Genomic DNA, 18,756 nt, shown 5'->3' on the forward strand with positions numbered 1-18,756 from the left:
AAAAAGACTTGTACAAGAATGTTCACAGCAATATTATTTGTAACAGTCCCAAACTAGGGAGAGCCAAATGTTCATTACCACTAGCATTAATAAATAGTCACATGCACATACACATACATACACATACACTGGAACAGTCTACAGCTGTGGTCAGAAATCTTTTTCTGTAATATGTTAGACTTTGGAAATCATGTGGTCTCTAACACAGCTACTCAACTCTACCAATGCAGTGCGAAAACAGCCTTAGACAATATATAAATGAATGGCAATATTCTAATAAAACTTTATTTACAGAAACAAGCGACAGGCCAATTTTAGCCCATAGGTCATTATTTGCTGATCTCTATTCTGTAACAAAAGAAAACAGAGAAAGAATGAACTATAACTGTGTGCAACAGCACGGATGAATCTCATAGACAATGTTGAGTTAAAGAAGGTAGACAGAAAAATATATATACTTTTTGATTCCATTTATAAAAATTTCAAAGTTAGGGGATAGTGATAGAAGCCAGTGAATTAGTATGGATCTTTGGAGAGGTGATGTCTGGGAGGAGGTGTGTGTGAAGCTGTCTACACTGATCTGTGTGGTTTTACATGCATGTGTTAACTTTGCAAGAATTAATGAGGTGTACACCTAAAAATTGGATATTTATCATAATTTAAGCTATATTGCAATAAAATGTAGGAAAAAATTTTCTATCTAAATATATCAGTAGCTAAACAAACTAATAGCAGGGGAGTTAGAAGTGCCAATAAATATGCAAACTACAATTTCAATTGTTGAGGGATATCAGGCTATTGATAAATATAAGCTTGGACACAGGTACACATATTAGTTCATATATGCCAATGTTAAATACATTAATTGAAAACTTGCTCTTTTAAAGATGCTAACATTTGAAATGCATCTTCCAAGAAGTTTTCCCTAAAAGAAAGCAATGAAAATTGACACGCATAGTCAAACTTTCTTTTTTTAAAAAAATCAGACACTTCTCCATTTCCAACAGTACAATTGCTACAGGGAAAAAATTCTTTATTTATTGTAATGGCCTAAAATTTACACAACTCTGTGTGGTTCCAAGTCTGAGCCCTGACCCTGAACTTCTGGAGTCCAGGCAGGTGGATTAGGTTGAGAGAAATGACTGGCTCCTTCTCCTACTTGACTCTCAAAGCTGCTTTCAATCTTAAACGCCTATGAAAGCAACATCTGAAAAAACTAAGCTCCTTCAAATATTGAGAGATTTGCTTTAGCCTCTGTGATGACCAAGTTCCAAATGTCTTTGCTAAATTACCCACAACGTGATCATAGTCATTCATATACTGCTTCCCAGAATCACCTTGGCATTTCATTATCGACCATGTTGTACGCATGATCCATGAAAGAAGACTCCTTGACACAAAAAGTGAGACAGCAGACAGAGGACAATACCTTTTCCCACTGACTGCTTGGTAGAATCAATTATTAACAAACCTGTTCTATAAAGAAAGTAGTAATTCAGGAATAAGATGTTGTACTTTTCCTGAGAAATGTGGAAAATGTATTTCTGAATTCAATATCTACTTCCAAAACGTTCAACTACATTTTTCCAAGTATTTGATTTTCTAAAAGAAGACAAAATATTGAAATGCATTCCCTTGACACTGCAATATAATTTTATGGTTTAAAAATTTTTTTCCAGCTCTACTAAGGTACAATTTAAAGAATGTATATATTTAGGTTGCACAATGTAATCTGTTAAAGATTTATGACCTGATGGTTTAACATATACATATATAGCAAAATGATTACTACAGTGAAGTTAATTAGCACATCCATCACTTCACATAGTTACCATTTTTCTTTTGTGGTAAGAATACAAGATTTACTGTCTCAGGAAATTTCAAGTACACAGTAGTCTTATTAACTATACTCACTATGCTGTACATTAGAACACTGTAACTTATTCATCTCATAACTGGAAGTTTGTATTGATGGAAGAAATTTTCACATATTGAAGTATGGGGAAGTCATTCTGACTTATACATGATTTAACTTGAACTTTTGGCTAACCAAAACAGCCTGTCTGTGGCCTATTAAACATGCATTGTGCATCTGTTTGAACCATTAAAGAAAAGAATGCATTTAAAAATCAAAATGGAGTAACTGTGGTTCAGGCACCCAAAATGGAAGTAGGTGGCCATGGTGGATGTGGTTTCAGACACGTTCCTGTATTACTGAGAACTTGAATATTTTGAACTGTATCAGACTCAAGGACATCACCAGCTGTTCTCAAAACAATATCTGCTAGCAGATGCCAGCTGCAAACTCAGAGTCTCAAGGTCTACCCTTGTAACTATGCAATCATTTCCAACCCCAATCCTTGCTTAATAAACACTCTTACTTCTCGCCAGCTCCAATCCTAATTCTTGACAAATGACTTATATAATTTTGTGGGTTTTACCTTTATAATCTCCCCCGCATTTTGTAGCCTAGCAGAACACAATTCAAGTACTTCTTGAATCTGTGCAATATGATTTTAGAAAGAAGCTTGGTATGGGAAATATTTTTATAAACTCACTATACATACTGCAGAAACTCTCAGATTTGTAGTTTATGATGATCACTGAACAATGAAGATACCCATGTTCTCCAATCTTATGGAATTCTATATCCTATTAACATTTCTGGCATTATTTTCTTACACTTATGAATGTGAGGGTCTCTTTCGGAATGAAGTTTTCTGCTGTGCCGAATAGAATTAGAACATTCAGAGTCCAGAATTTAGTTAAAGATAAAATGACAAATATACAAGATTTCATAATGTTAACTACCTCGTTAGGTTACACGTCATAAAACCTTTTAAATGTTGACTAGACACCAAATGTAGTAAACTCATATGTGGTTGACTACCCAAACGTAGGCAAAAGCAAATTCTTTGCATTTGCTTATTGTTATATATAACATACCTTTACATTTGCTTTTAAGATTTTTGCAGTAAAAACTCAGTAATTAATTTTGATAGTGTCCAAGCTAGCCTCACAAAAGTTGAAAACTTGCATTAATCTGTCCGTGTAAAAGCTTTGGGCTTATGGAAACTGAGCTTTTCTTTATCACCAGTCAGCTGTCTCGTTGGAACTGATATCCTGGCAAGTTAATAAAATATCTTTTGACATTTAGATATGACAAAATCTTATAGCTCAAAGACAGCAATTGATATGATGGGAGCAAATATTTATTTCATCTAAAATTATCTTTTGGTGTATCTTTGATAATATACATTACATTGTCTCATTCTTTGAAAATTTCTATATTTGTGAATGTTTATAATCTAGACACATTAGAAAATATTATATACTTACAGCTGGCAAGGCAGGTGGTTTGAGATTGACAAGTTGGGACCTCTTAAGCCATGCTGAATAGCTAGCTATCACGTATAATTTGTCTGTTAAAAAGATTTAACTATTACAGGGAAATACAATTATAATCCGTATTCCTTCCAGTAAAAAGCCCAACATTGTTTTGGGGTCAAAACAGAGATAACATTGTCTCTGGAACATTATAAAAAATGCAGTTTGATGTATACAAGGATTCCTAGGGGGACTCATCCTGAGATCAAAAAGCCTTTGAATGAAATTCGTGAGAGGGGAAAGTGAACCGGAGAAGGAGTAGCTGAGGAGGAAGAGGGAGTTTGGATGTGATTGGCCAGCGGTGGGCGCAGCTCAGGAGACATTGGTACTGTCAGAGCTCAAATGGCTTAGCACCTTTGGTCTCCTTGACAACTGGGAAGTACAGGTGGAGGCATCCCCTTTATGAAAGGCAAGTCAGAAAAGAGAGTTCTTGACGCACCACGAGGTCAGAGGAGGACTTAGGAGGAGAATACGTAACCTTACACTTTTCTCCTATCTTCATTCTGAATTTTTTTGGTGCCTCTTTGGAGTTTTAGGCCAATTCTGGGTGCTAGGGATACAAAGATATTTAAATAAAATGGACACCTGCTCCCTTGAAATATGCAGGCTAGATGGAGGAATGGAGAAATAATTCAATATTTGCAGTATGAGAGAGAGGCGCTTGTGAATTAGGGTCAAGGAAGGCAGCCCCCTGACCATTGCAGTAGGAGCAGGCATCAAAAGGAGAAAAGGGTAGGGTGTCCGTGAACAGGGAGCATCTGAAACGCGTGTTGGAACACATAGCTTGCGTTTTACATTTTATGTTTAGTGACTGGACATCAGTTCATAAATTCTAACCTTAGAACTGCTTCAAATAATTACCCATTTACCCCTCTTTAGTTGGTTCTTTCTCATTTCCTTCATTAATTTCAGACCTTCACCTACCACTTTCTGCTTGCCTCCGCTACTCTCCTTACTCTCCTCAGAATATCATGCTTTCTTCTTAGAAAGAAGGGAAACAATTAGATGGATTAGTCTCAGTTTCTGCCCTCAGATATGTGTCACTCCGAGAGATGTGTCTCTATCCTCACACTTCCTTGTCCACCATCACCACCTTTTCCCAGTCACAGTGTGAGGGGGGTTTAAGGCTCACAATTACTCTCTTTCTCTTCAGAAATATCCAACCACTTCCTCTACTCGCTCTTTCCTCTCTGCATCAAAATATCCTCAAACCTTTCCCATCTTGAGAACTCCTTCCAGGCACTGTCAGATTACCCACCTTCCTTTCTAAGACAAATTTCCTGAGAGAGTAGCACCCCTCCTCGGTTCTCTTTATTTAGCTCCATGCTACCCTCCTGACCCTTTGCCCTTCCACTAGCTATGCTCTTGCTGATACTATATTACCTTCAGGTTGCTCAGTCCAAGAACACCTTTTAGGCTTGATCTCATTTGACCTCTATGGTGTTTCACATTTTTAGCATGACCTTCCTTTGGAAGTCTTTCCTCTTGATCAAGATGATAGCATTCTGTTTTTCCTTCTGTTTCTCTTAATCTTAATCTCCTACCTACTTAGGCTTCTTTAGACTCCTCTTGAACCTGCCCAACTCTCCAGTGATGTTTCCAAGTGTTCTAAGGTGCATCTCCATCTCACTCCTCGCCTTCCCCGGGGTGTCATCGTCGTTGATAGGTAGTCACCACTGCCTACCAGCAGGTCACTCTCCTGAGCTCCAGACTCTCTTCTGCACCTGAGAAGTCCTTGGGCATCTCAGTGTATTATGTCCAAAGTTAACTCATCATTTCCCCCAATTGCAAATCTGATTCTCGAATACTCTCCGCTGGGAGTAGGTGGGGGGAAACACATCTCTATCTGTTCTCTATCTACTTAGCTATATTTCCTACATTCACTCCATTGTAAAGTCTTATCATCCTCTCTCAAAGTCCGCTGAATCTCATACCTTCTGTCCTCCCTGACACTGTCTTAGTTCAGGCACAGACTCATCATTTCTTTCCTAATTATTGCTGCAGTTCCTTAAGCTGGTTTCTTTCTTCAGTCTTGTCCTCCTCCAGTGCATTCTCTATTCTGACCAGGTGATCCCTCTAAAAACTGTATTTCACATTGTAGCTCCCCTGCTTAAACATCCCTACATGGTCTTTACCCTGTTATAAGACTCCTTATAATCTGCCCCACCTTCCTCTCCACGCTAATTATCTTATCATTTCTTTCCTCTTATTCTGTTCTCCAGGTATAATGACTTCCAGTTTCTCTAACTGGTCACATTAAGCATCCTGTACCCGCTGCTCCTGTTACCTAGAATTGCCAATGCCTTTCACGGCAGGCTGCCCTTTTCCAGCCTCACAGGGCTGTGAGTTGCTTCTCTTTGACACTCAGCTCCTTATCACCACTTGCACAGACCTGTCCTGACACCCTTCTCCCTCCCATAACACCCTGGCCCATCCTTATTATGGTTTCTCATGCTATGTTGTCATTGCCTGTGTCGTTGTCCATGCCCCACTGGATTGGGAGCTTCTTGAGGGTAGGAACCAGAACTTCAATGTCTTCGTATCCCTACACTGGCACACAGTATGTACCTATAAATGTTGGTTGATTGAATACTTTTTTTGAAGTGTAGCTTTGTGCGAAGGATGATTGGTCTCATTTTCTCTTCCTTCAGACCGAAAATGAAGCTAATACAAGACTGGCACATTTATATTTTGGGGGTTTGATAACTTCAGTTCTGATAGTTTGACCTTTGCTTGTGTTGTTGTTCTGCAGCTAGCTCTTATCTGAGTTCTGGTTTTCAGCTGCAAACAAAAGTGTGGTGTTTGGTTGCTGTGGAAATGCTGCCACATTCCTCGGAAAACAACTGCGAAACTAGCAAACTTATTTTCCTTATGCAAGACAATATTGATTTCCAAATAAAAATTTTTGAAAGGCAGCAAGAGAATGTAAAAGGCTTTTAAATGATAAACCTCAGGGTGAAATAATACTTTGTATGTTCTTGTAAATATAGAGAAGACGAAATAATAATCCTCCTCCTGTTTTCTTAACCCAGTGTTCCAGCTGCAGAATAAAGGGTGGTGACAGGGATTCTACCTAGCTCACTATTACATCAACTTTCAGAGTAACACTAGTAGGGGGGTAGGCATAGACTAGTGCTCAAGAAATAATTGATAATCACCTATATTTTTAGGCTATGTTCTAATTGTCTATTTGTAGAGAACTATGTCTTTCTCATCCTGTAACCCAGAGTAGTATGCTTGGGAAACTCTCAGTTCACTTAGGAGATGACCCATTCCTTGGCTGGGCTAGCAGAGGGTTTTAAATGCTACACCCATCAGTCTTTGGCACATCTGGGCCATGCTTTACAGATAATTGTGTTGTTTTGACAAATGCATCAGCATGTATCTCTTCAGCAAATATTAAGCTCCAGTGAGGGGCTAGGTGGCTGGACCCTCTTCCAGAGGCTGGACTCTTAGCAGTAAATAAACTAATTCCTTGTTTCCATGATATTTACATTCTGTATATATGGGTGTGTGGTGCAGTGAGACTGGGAGAGAGCGATGAACAAAACAAACGAATATAAAATACATCATTTGGGGCTTCTCTGGTGGCGCAGCGGTTGAGAGTCCGCCTGCCGTTGCAGGGGACGCGGGTTCGTGCCCCACTCTGGGAGGATCCCACGTGCCGCGGAGCGATTGGGCCCGTGGGCCGTGGCCTCTGGGCCTGCGCGTCTGGAGCCTGGGCTCCGCAGCGGGAGAGGCCACAGCAGTGAGAGGCCCGCGTACCGCAAAAAAACAAACAAACAAACAAACATCATTTGGTGATGAGTACATTGAAAAGTAAAACGAAGCCAGGCCCTGGGTGAGAGATAAGGATAATGCCGTCTCTGTCCTCCCTTGGGAATGTCCAGGTTTCAATTTGTTCTCTTTTAGAGTTAGAAAATATCATCCTTGGACATGCATATAGGAGTGAAATGATGTACTCACATGATAAGAATGAAGTGTTTCGTAAGTGTAAGACAAAATTAATTAGTGGGAATGTAAATTGGTACAGCCACTATGGAGAACAGAATGGAGGTTCCTTAAAAAACTAAAAACAGAACTATCATGTGACCTAGCAATCCCATTCCTGGGCATATACCTGGAGAAAACCATAATTCCAAAAGATACATGCACCCCAATGTTCATTGCAGCACTATTTACAATAGCCAGGACATGGAAGCAAACTAAATGTCCATCAACAGAGGAATGGATAAAGAAGATGTGGTACATATATACAATGGAGTATTACTCAGCCATAAGAAGGAATGAAACTGTGCCATTTGCAGAGATGTGGATGGAACTAGAGACTGTCATACAGAATGAAGTAGTCAGAAAAAGGAAAACAAATATCGTATATTAACACATATATCTGGAATCTAGAAAAATGATACAGATGAACCTATATGCAAAGCAGAAATAAAGACACGGACATAGGGAGCAAACGTATGGACACCAAGGGGGGAAAGGGGGCAATGGGATGAATTGGGAGGTTGGGATTGACAATATATACACTACTATGTATAAAATAGATAACTAACGAGAACCTACTGTACAGCACAGGGAACTCTACTCAATGCTCTGTGGTGATCTAAATGGGAAGGAGGGGATATATGTATATGTATAGCTGATTCACTTTCCTGTACAGCAGAAACTAACACAACATCGTAAAGCAACTATGCTCCAATAAAAATTTTAAAAAATTAATTCAAATTCCCAAGGCATTTTAATCTCAGTAAATCAAAGTTAAGCAACTTGAAAGCTTTTGTCTTTGAACATAGACCTTCACTTTTATAAAGTTAAGTGCACATAAAATAGTCCTTACAATAATCTTTCTTTAATAACCTATGATGATAATATGCTTATTTCTAGGTTGCAAACATGTACTTGAAAATATCTATTCACTTGAAGCAAACTGAAACAGTTTAATATTGAAAGTATATCAAAGCTGTCAGTTTGCATCAAAAATACTACTAATATTAAATTAAATGCAAGAACTTAGAACATTTTAGTTATTAGTATAAATAAAATAATATTTATATTTCTAGGACTTCTAACAGTTTACTGAATGCTTTAATATTTGTTGTGTTATTTGATCCTCAACAAACCTAATAAGGTAGATAATAATATTGTTATTATTACTTCTTATTCCATTTTAGGGAGGAATAAACTGAGATCTATAACTCTTAAGTGACTTTCCTACGACCACACAGTTTTTAGCTGGTCCAGATATTTAAATGCCCTGTTCTTTCCACTATGCCACCAAAGTAGTGACCTACTTTGATAACAGATATTATGTTGCCTTCAAACAGACTGCGTATTAATTTCTAAGAAAAAATGTATAGACCTCAAAATTGTCCACATACAAAAATCACAGGCAGATGCCAGTGATAGGAGCAAAATTTTAAAATAAAAAAATCTCCCAATTTTATTAGATGAAAAAGTGAAAAAATATCAATTTTTTTCCAGTATAAAAGATGACAATATTGTACTTCTTAAATAAAATACTATGGTATCTGATATCAAAGAGAAAAGATAAAAGTAATATTCATTAAAATAATCAAGCCTAGAATTCAGGCCATCAGTTTCAAATATACATTGGGTTAAAATTATTTAATTTCACAAGTATTTGGTGAACAGCTGTACTCAATACTGCCCCGCAGAAACTAGTTTATAGAATATTCTATAATACCCTCTATGTAAATTAAAAAATGCTCTCTAACTGACTAAATAAAAGAGACCAGAATGCTCTTTCGTTTGGTACTTCTGTCCTTTTTATAGCCAGTGGTAGCAGTCAAACTGTCTATAATAAGGCCTCAAATTCCTTTCCAATTTATCCTCTTATACTGCTTGTGGCCTGAAACACTTACTTCCTTCTCCACTCCTCAGTTTTCCTGTATTTGGGCTTTTAAAAATGGTCATATATCTACCTAGAATGCTGCCTCTTTCTTGGTCTTTGCATATCAATCCACGTGTCTTCATATCCCAATTGTATGCACTCTTTTCATCTTCTGAAGTTCCAACACACTTTATTTCTTTTCTATCATTTGTCACTCTCAAGCTAGCATTGCAGATTTTGGGGTTTGGGGCTTGAATCTCTGCCTGGAATGTAAACCCTCTGAGTGCAGGGCCTGTGCTCCACTGGTCTTTGCATTCCCAGTGCCTAGCATAGTACCTTGCATATAGTAAATGCTCAGTGAATATCCTTTGAATGAATATTAGATGATGCCTTTGAGGTATGACAAAATTTTGAAGAACATATTTAATATTTTTTAAAATTGATCTCACATTTGCATAGATTTGTCTTTTCAATTGCTTTTCTAAACACTGTTAATGTCATAAATAAATAATTCACTGTTTGTTTATTATTGTTTATCATCAATTTGCTTATTTTCAGTTGTTATTATTTATTTATTAATTTATTGATGCATAAACCATATCTAGGGCATCATAGCAGGCAACATCTCCTCACAGAACATCACATTCTGTATTACCAGGACAACCCCTGGGCTGGAAGGGACAGACATTTTTATTACCACTTTGCAGAAAAACTATAAATTGAAGTCTGAAAGATGAAGCAACTTCTCAAAGTACACAGTTAATTTTTCAGAGGTTGGACTACAAAGCAAGTCTCTCTGTGCTCATGTTAAATGTTAATAAAATATTGATCTATGGTATTCTATTTCTTTGAAAACTGACGACCTCTTGAAATGATTTATAAAAAATTTCAAACAGAAACCTGACAATATGAACACCCCTTTCTAAGCCATGGCAGATAAGAAAGTACGACCTTACATTCTAATGATATGACACCAATCAGCATGAAAGGAATCACACATGAAACAAAAGCAGGGCCACTGAAAATTTCAAATTGTAAAATTACAAGGGAAAGAAGGGCACCAAGTCTGATCGGGAACTCTTTTTAGAAAGTTTCTTTTCCCAGGATTTAGCATTTCCCAGACAGAAGTTAGCAAATGAACTAAGTGAATTAACATCGATCATTTTATGTAGTTTCTTTAAATACTCTTGGCTCTTTGTACCCTAGCAGTTTCATTATACTTTGAAAAATAAAATCCTTTTAGGAACCGGCCACACCTCATATGTCAATTGTGTAATGAGAGATAATTTCTCTTTCACTTCCTTCTTCCCTTGGTTATCAATTCATTATACCTAATTAAGGTACACATCTTACTATACAGTTGAGTACCCTTTGATATAGTTCTGTAAACTTTGAGGTCTATCTTGATTTGAGAGAAATCTTATGGCTGAATTGAGAAAAAGGAGGGGGATGGGAGTTAGCAGTTTTGAACTCCTTAAGGGTGAAGGAAAGAACAAAGCCGCATTTATTACAATTTCGTACTTAACATTGTCTACATTTTACCCCTCCGACAGAATTTTAAGGAATAAATAGTAAATACTCAGTGTAGCCAGCTCTGCACTACATCTTTATTTACCTTCATATCCAACACGAACTATTCCCCTGAACATAGAAATGATTGCCTGTAAGGCCCACATATGACAAGAGTTTGCTCTCACTTAAAATTGCTTTGAATTCAGTACTTCAGAGTAACTTCAGATGAATTTCACACTTATGTCTCATTGAATGTAATGAGCCAGAAGTATGAGTTTTATGAGGATGACTTGGTCATGGAGGTCATGAGGTAAACGACTCGAAGCATAAAAATTGTATTTTTCAGAAAGGTCTGGGGAGACACTGGTGGGACAGAAGAAAAGTGCAAATGGTGTGCCTGGCTAGTGACCGACTTCCCTGTTCCATCTCAAATGTGCTGAAGCACAGCTGGGGCCAAGGCAGGGGCCCCAAACCTGGTGTGTGAGTGGGTAGAGAGGGAATGCCGGAGGGGGTGAGCCAAGAACTTGACACTTAAAAGCTCTGAATGTTTTAGGTTGGCCTCCATTAGGGATCTCAATATTGGGGTGGCATAAAGATCAGAGTGAAGTTTTGGAAATGCAGACTTTATATATTTGGTTTTCTTGTTTCAAAATTTTGATTTATTCATAAAAAGGTTATAATGTGATCCGCAAAAACACAAACTACATTCATGACTTAGAAACACTTAGAAAACTTAACAGTCCCTTTAAGCAGCAGAGACTCCTTATCTTTTACTGTTGAAGATATAAAGTTTTCTCAAGAAATGCTTCGGGAAGTCATAAGGGCACGATCACAGGTTCCTCTCAAAGGAAGCAACAAGCTAACTCAGATAAGACCTCAGACAGTGGTGAAGCGGAGGTTTGTTGTTATTTTCGTGTTATGCAGATGCCCCTTCTTGATAAAATATGTGGTCTAAGATGTGGTCTCAGTTCTAGTGAGTTACAAGTTCATGCCTTGAGTTTCTCTCGTTTCTTTTAAGGGAATAAATCATTCAACTTTTTTCATTATCTTGCACACTATTGCTGTGAAATGGTAGCCTTTGGCTTCAGGTGGACACATGCTCATGGCGGATTGATCCATCTGTATTGATACCCATAATAGTTTTATTTTGGTATTCTCTTTCATCTAAGATTTCAAAGGACTCTGTAAATGTTTCAGTTAAATTTTGTAGCAAACCTCTTAAAAAGAGAAGTAGGAAAAAGTCTAAGCCTTCTTATGTGTAAGCTCCTTGAGGGCATAATTTTCATTATCGGAGTAACTCCAGCTCACTAGACATAGTAATATCTTCAACATTCAATAAATATTTACCATCTGCTTTAAAGGTAAAATGTACGAGTGTTCTTCCTATTCCATCTTTAATTATCCCACGCCCTTAAACTAACAAAAACTTCCATTTTCATGGTTCCTTTATATTATTTAGTTCTATGTCCCTAAGAAAATAGAAATCTAATAAACTAATGAAACCTACAAGCTTAATAATATACTGCTATTGCCAAAGATATCTATATTTTGAAGGAGAGGCTATGTCTTAATTTACTTAGAATAAATGATCTAACTATGTAAGGTACTCTGGATGGACTTCATCTGTGACATATTTAAGTACTCAGTTAATTGTAAATCTTATGACGGTGGTAGTAATAGAAAGCTGATTTATATAAATATTCTTCGAATTTGGGGAATTTGTGTAATTTGTCAGATTCATTGGGGGAATGCATTTGGTGGCCAGGAGTGTCTTCTGGTTAGGGTTATAAACCACACCATATTATCCAGAAGAGATGGAAAGATGATTGACTTTAAGTGAATTCAAGTCTATGGGCAGTAGTAGACAGTCTATTGCTGTCCTTGTCCTAGCTATAAACTAATCAAGCAACTCACATGAGAGCTCGTACAAGGAAAAATTCATCAAAATAAGTTATGTGTTCATGTGCTTAAATTCATCATGAATTAAAACTGATTCATGTTAGTAGATTATGTAGAAGCTATAAACAAATAATATTTTAGTGGGATTAAGGTCCTATAGTATTCGATCATTTGTCACAAATTTCCTTCTGTAAAATGAGGATTGTAATAGCACCAAACCATACTGCTATTGTGAAAGTTAAATGAGTGAGTTGATGAATAGATCTGATGCGGTGATGAGATGGTCTCCCACATCCAAAGCTGGGATATATGGCTGGACAAAGGAAGTTTTTCTGCTTCCATCTCTCTCTCTCTCTCTCTCTCTCTCTCTCTCTCTCTCTGTGGTTTGTACCCTGCACTTAGCATTCTGAGGCATTTTCATGGTTAAGGGAAAGGAATACTGGACATTTGAAATGGATTTATGGATGCTATGCTATATTCACTGTTCATGTGCTTCCAACAGAATGTTCATTTTCCAGTGGCTATGTTACCATATAGCCCCATCCTAATTAAAATAAAAACATATAAGAACTGCATCAGAAAGGTTTAAAATACTAGCACAAGAAAATAAGAAAGATCAGAAGACCAGGAAAATACAGTGTTTGTGTCTGGTTTCTCTTTTTGGTTTGTTTTTAGGTAATGAGCAACTTTTGATTATTTATTACCTGATTATCTTGAATTATAAATTACCAAGATGTTCCCCTGCCTCTATCTTGCTGTCTGCTTTTGAGCCATCTTACCAATAACCTAGGCTGCCAACATATGAGGTAGCCAGAGAAAACAGAAGGAGCTAAAATGAATAATTTTTTTCTTTGCTTATGAGTATGGTTCAAAGTTGGAATGGATTAGGGTGAAATTTTGGTGAAAGTCAAATTTAAGGATTATTTTTATTTATTCATGCTACTGCTTTGTTCTATTACTATAATTACTTAATTAAAAGTTCACTGAACATAGTTTAGTGGCTCAAATAAGATCTAAACACTAGACCTAAATTTTTACAGATTAGAAACTTTCATATCATGATTTGGCTCATTTCCCATTTTGAGGTTAAGTGCATCACTTATATTCTCTGTACTAGTTTTCTACTCTATAAAAGGAGGAAAATAATATCAACTTCATCTTTTAACGGAATATTATATATTAAAAAGTTTGTGAAAGGCACTGATGATATATCATCCCACAAGAACAAATGATTATTCATTATGATGCTGCAATTTTTATTACAAATGCAGTGTGGGTAACTGCGGTGCTGACTTCAGTTTAGTTCAAATGTATATTCCTCCCAGGCACTGTAAGTAAGGGCTTTGTGCTGTGGTGTAAATACTTAATAGTTTACTTGCCTAGCATATGATCTCTAGTTTAGGAATTACAATGTGATTCTTCTTACTTTCTCATCACAGTTGCCTGAATACAAAGCACCCAATACTATGTTATGTTGATGACCCAAGAAAAAATTTGAAAGACTCAGAAGCATGGTTCCTGACTTACTGACAGTTATTAAAATCAAACCCTTTCTTTATCATCAAGTGTTCCACATACAAATGTGTTATAGCTGTCTATAAACCTATAAAATAGCCTATTAGCCTCTGCAATATGGAACAAGGGACAATCAGTAAGGCAACAGAACAACAGTAAGCTCACATGACATCAGCATGCTTAATAGATTTTAAATGAGAAGCCTTCTTACCTAGCATGCAAACACATTTGACATTCTGATCAGGGTTTTCAAACAAGATTTCGCCACACCTCTGAAATAGAAAGAAAGCCATCATTATTTTAAGATTTCCTATCAGGGTTCCCAAAGCAGCATGTCCATGCAACCTGACATCACCATGACATTATTCTGCTCTTCATGTTTTCTTTAGTTGCCTGAGTCTAGGGACTTATGTCATGAGCAGAGACTTTCCTCGTAGCAAAATATTTGAGAGGTAAATTGGGGACAGACTGTTCCTGCATGCCTCATGCCCCTGCCTCAAGCTGATCTGTGTGTTCCTATGAGGGGTCATGGCCAGAGACGCACCCAGTGTCCAACAGTTTCTATTTCAATGGAAGATACACAGTCTATTAGATCTAGTAATCTGAGGTGAATGACTCTCAAAATTGGCTCTTATTCAGTACTGAAATTATCCTAAGCTACCTACTCTGTAATCAAGCAGACATTTTCAAGTACAAACCTAGGAGGCCTACACTTAACTCTTTGAACTTGGGAACTCTGAACTCTCTGCACAAATAAGGAAATGATGAAAAAGTGGCATTCATAATCCTTTTCCAGAAGCATCGACTCATGGAAATATCAACTCTCTTATCTACATCTCAGTTTTAACTTGCATCTTAACATTTCTGTACAGGGCAAACTCCAGAGATACAATCAGTTATTTAAGAATAGACGACATTTATATATATGATTGACAAATGGTTAGTACCTGAATGTATAAATAAATCCTCCAAATCAATAAGAAAATAACAAATAATCCAATGGAAAAGTGGATAAAGGACATAAGCAATTCATGGAAGAGGAAATCTGAATGGTCACTAACAGAGAGGATATATTCAACCATACTAATAATCAGGAACCAGCAAATAAAAGACAAAACGAAGCCTATTTTGAGCCCATTGATTTGGCAAAACTTAGAAATCTGGCAAAAACAAGTTTATCAAAAATGTAAAGAAATGGATCTTCTCACACACTGTGGGTTGCAGTATAAAATGATGGAACCACTTTGGAGAAAAACTGGCAAAATCTTACTAGATTTCTACTTATTACTTACTAGATTTCATTCTTACTAAGTTGAAATGTGCGTACACTATGACATAGCAGGTCATCTTCTAGAATGATAACTACAGAAACTTTACTGTTCAGCTACAAAACAGATAAATGTTAGTCATACATTGGAGTGCTATATGGCAGTTAAAAGTGAAAATGGGAGGAACACTCCCAAACTCATTCTAAGAGGCCACCATCATGCTGATACCAATACAAAGATGTCACAAAAAAAGGAAACTACAGACCAATATCACTGATGAACATAGATGCAAAAATCCTCAACAAAATACTAGCAAACAGAATCCAGCAGCATATTAAAAGGATCATACACCATGACCAAGTGGGGTTTACCCCAGGAATGCAAGGATTCTTCAATACATGCAAATCAATCAATGTGATATACCATATTAACAAATTGAAGGAGAAAAACCATATCATCATCTCAATAGATGCAGAGAAAGCTTTTGACAAAATTCAACAACCATTTATGATAAAAACACTCCAGAAAGCAGGCATAGAGGGAACTTACCTCAACATAATAAAGGCCATATATGACAAACCCACAGCCAACATGGTGGAAAACTGAAACCGTTTCCACTAAGATCAGGAACAAGACAAGGTTGCCCACTCTCACTGCTATTATTCAACATAGTTTTGGAAGGTTTAGCCACAGCAATCAGAGAAGAAAAAGAAATAAAAGGAATCCAAATTGGAAAAGAAGAAGTAAAGCTGTCACTGTTTGCGGATGACATGATACTATACATAGAGAATCCTAAAGATGCCACCAGAAAACTACTAGAGCTAATCAATGAATTTGGTAAAGTAGCAGGATACAAAATTAATGCACAGAAATCTCCTGCATTCCTATACACTAATGATGATAAATCTGAAAGTGAAATTAAGAAAGCACTCCCATTTACCATTGCAACAAAAAGAATAAAATACCTAGGATTAAACCTACCTAAGGAGACAAAAGACCTGTATGCAGAAAATTATAAGACACTGATGAAAGAAATTAAAGATGATACAAATAGATGGAGAGGTACACCATGTTCTTGGATTGCAAGAATCAACATTGTGAAAATGACTCTACTGCCCAAAGCAATCTACAGATTTAATGCAATCCCTATCAAACTACCAATGGCATTTTTCACAAAACTAGAACAAAAAGTTTCACAATTTGTATGGAAACACAAAAGACTCCGGATACCAAAACAATCTTGAGAAAGAAAAATGGAGCTGGAGGAATCAGGCTCCCAGACTTCAGGCTATACTACAAAGCTACAGTAATCAAGACAATATGGTACTGGCACAAAAACAGAAATATAGATCAATGGAACAGGATAGAAAGCCCAGAAATAAACCCATGTACATATGGTCACCTTATCTTTGATAAAGGAGGCAAGAATATACAATGGACAAAAGACAGCCTCTTCAATAAGTGATGCTGGGAAAATGGGACAGGTACATGTCAAAGAATGAAATTAGAACTCTCCCTAACACCATACACAAAAATAAACTCAAAATGGATTAACGACCTAAATGTAAGGCCAGACACTATCAAACTCTTAGAGGAAAACATAGGCAGAACACTCTATCACATAAATCACAGCAAGATCCTTTTCGACCCACCTCCTAGAGAAATGGAAATAAAAATAAACAAATGGGACCTAATGAAACCTAAAAGCTTTTGCACAGCAAAGGAAACCATAAACAAGATGAAAATACAACACTCAGAATGGGAGAAAATATTTGCAAATGAAGCAACTGACAAAGGATTAATCTCCAAAATTTACAAGCAGCTCATGCAGCTCAATATCAAGAAAACAAACAACCCAATCCAAAAATGGGCAGAAGACCTAAAGAGATATTTCTCCAAAGAAGATACACAGATTGCCAACAAACACATGAAAGAATGCTCAACATCATTAATCATTAGAGAAATGCAAATCAAAACTACAATGCAATATCATTTCACACTGGTCAGAATGGCCATCATCAAAAAATCTACAAACAAGAAATGCTGGAAAGGGTGTGGAGAAAAGGGAACCCTCCTGCACTGTTGGTGGGAATGTAAATTGATACAGCCACTATGGAGAACAGTATGGAGGTTCCTTAAAAAACTAAAAAATAGAACTACCATACGACCCAGCAATCCCACTACTGGGCATATACCCTGAGAAAACCATAATTCAAAAAGAGTCATGTACCACAATGTTCATTGCAGCTCTATTTACAATAGCCAGGACATGGAAGCAACCTAAGTGTCCATCAATAGATGAATGGATAAAGAAGATGTGACACATATATACAATGGAATATTACTCGCCATAAAAAGGAACGAAATTGAGTTATTTGCAGTGAGGTGGACGGACCTAGAGTCTCATACAGAGTGAAGTAAGTCAGAAAGAGAAAAACAAATGCCGTATGCTAACATATATATATGGAATCTAAAAAAAAAAAAAGGTCATGAAGAACCTAGGGGCAAGAGAGGAATAAAGACACAGACCTACTAGAAAATGGACTTGAGGACACGGGAAGGGGGAAGGGTAAGCTGGGACAAAGTGAGAGAGTGGTAGTGTATATATGGACATATATACACTACCAAATGGTGTATATATGGACGTATATACACTACCAAATGTAAAACAGATAGCTAGTGGGAAGCAGTTGCATAGCACAGGGAGATCAGCTCGGTGCTTTGTGACCAGCTGGAAGGGTGGGATAGGGAGGGAGATGCAAGAGGGAAGAGATATGGGGATACATGTATGTGTATAACTGATGAACTTCGTTATAAAGCAGAAACTAACACACCATTGTAAAGCAATTATACTGCAATAAAAAAGTTAAAAAAAATAAAAATAAAAGTGAAAATGAATTAGGGCTACATATAGTGTAAAAACATGTTATATGTATAATATACACATATAAATATATAATATTCAAATTGTATAATATTTAAATCTTATAAAATATATAATGTTCAAATCATGTAAAATATATAATATTCAAATCATATAAAACATATATAATGTTTAGGGACTTCCCTGTTGGTGCAGCGTTTAAGAATCCAACTGCCAATGCAGGGGACACGGGTTCGATCCCTGGTCCGGGAAGACCCCACATGACGCGGAGCAACTAAGCCTGTGCGCCACAACTACTGAGCCTGTGCTCTAGAGCCGGGAGCCACAACTACTGTATCCGTGTACCACAACTACTGAAGCCCATGTGCCCAGAGCCCGTGCTCTGCAACAAGAAAAGCCACTGCCACGAGAAGCCCGCGCACAGCAATGAAGAT

At 37.1% G+C, this 18,756-nt stretch overlaps 1 protein-coding gene across 1 annotated transcript in view; it reads right to left on the reverse strand.

The window, feature by feature from the left end:
• The window catches only part of PDE7B (phosphodiesterase 7B), a gene marked incomplete at its 5' end in the record, with an annotated part of 217,993 nt that extends 203,530 nt beyond the window's left edge, over window positions 1–14,463 (reverse strand). The window contains one exon of the mRNA XM_082855542.1: window positions 14,382–14,463. Coding sequence (XP_082711668.1) covers window positions 14,382–14,463 — 82 coding nt within the window. The remainder of the gene's footprint in view (window positions 1–14,381) is intronic.
• Between the last annotated feature and the right edge of the window lie 4,293 nt (window positions 14,464–18,756).

Source organism: Leucopleurus acutus (assembly GCF_964270905.1).
Source record: "Leucopleurus acutus genome assembly, chromosome: 15".
NCBI lineage: Eukaryota > Metazoa > Chordata > Mammalia > Artiodactyla > Delphinidae > Leucopleurus > Leucopleurus acutus.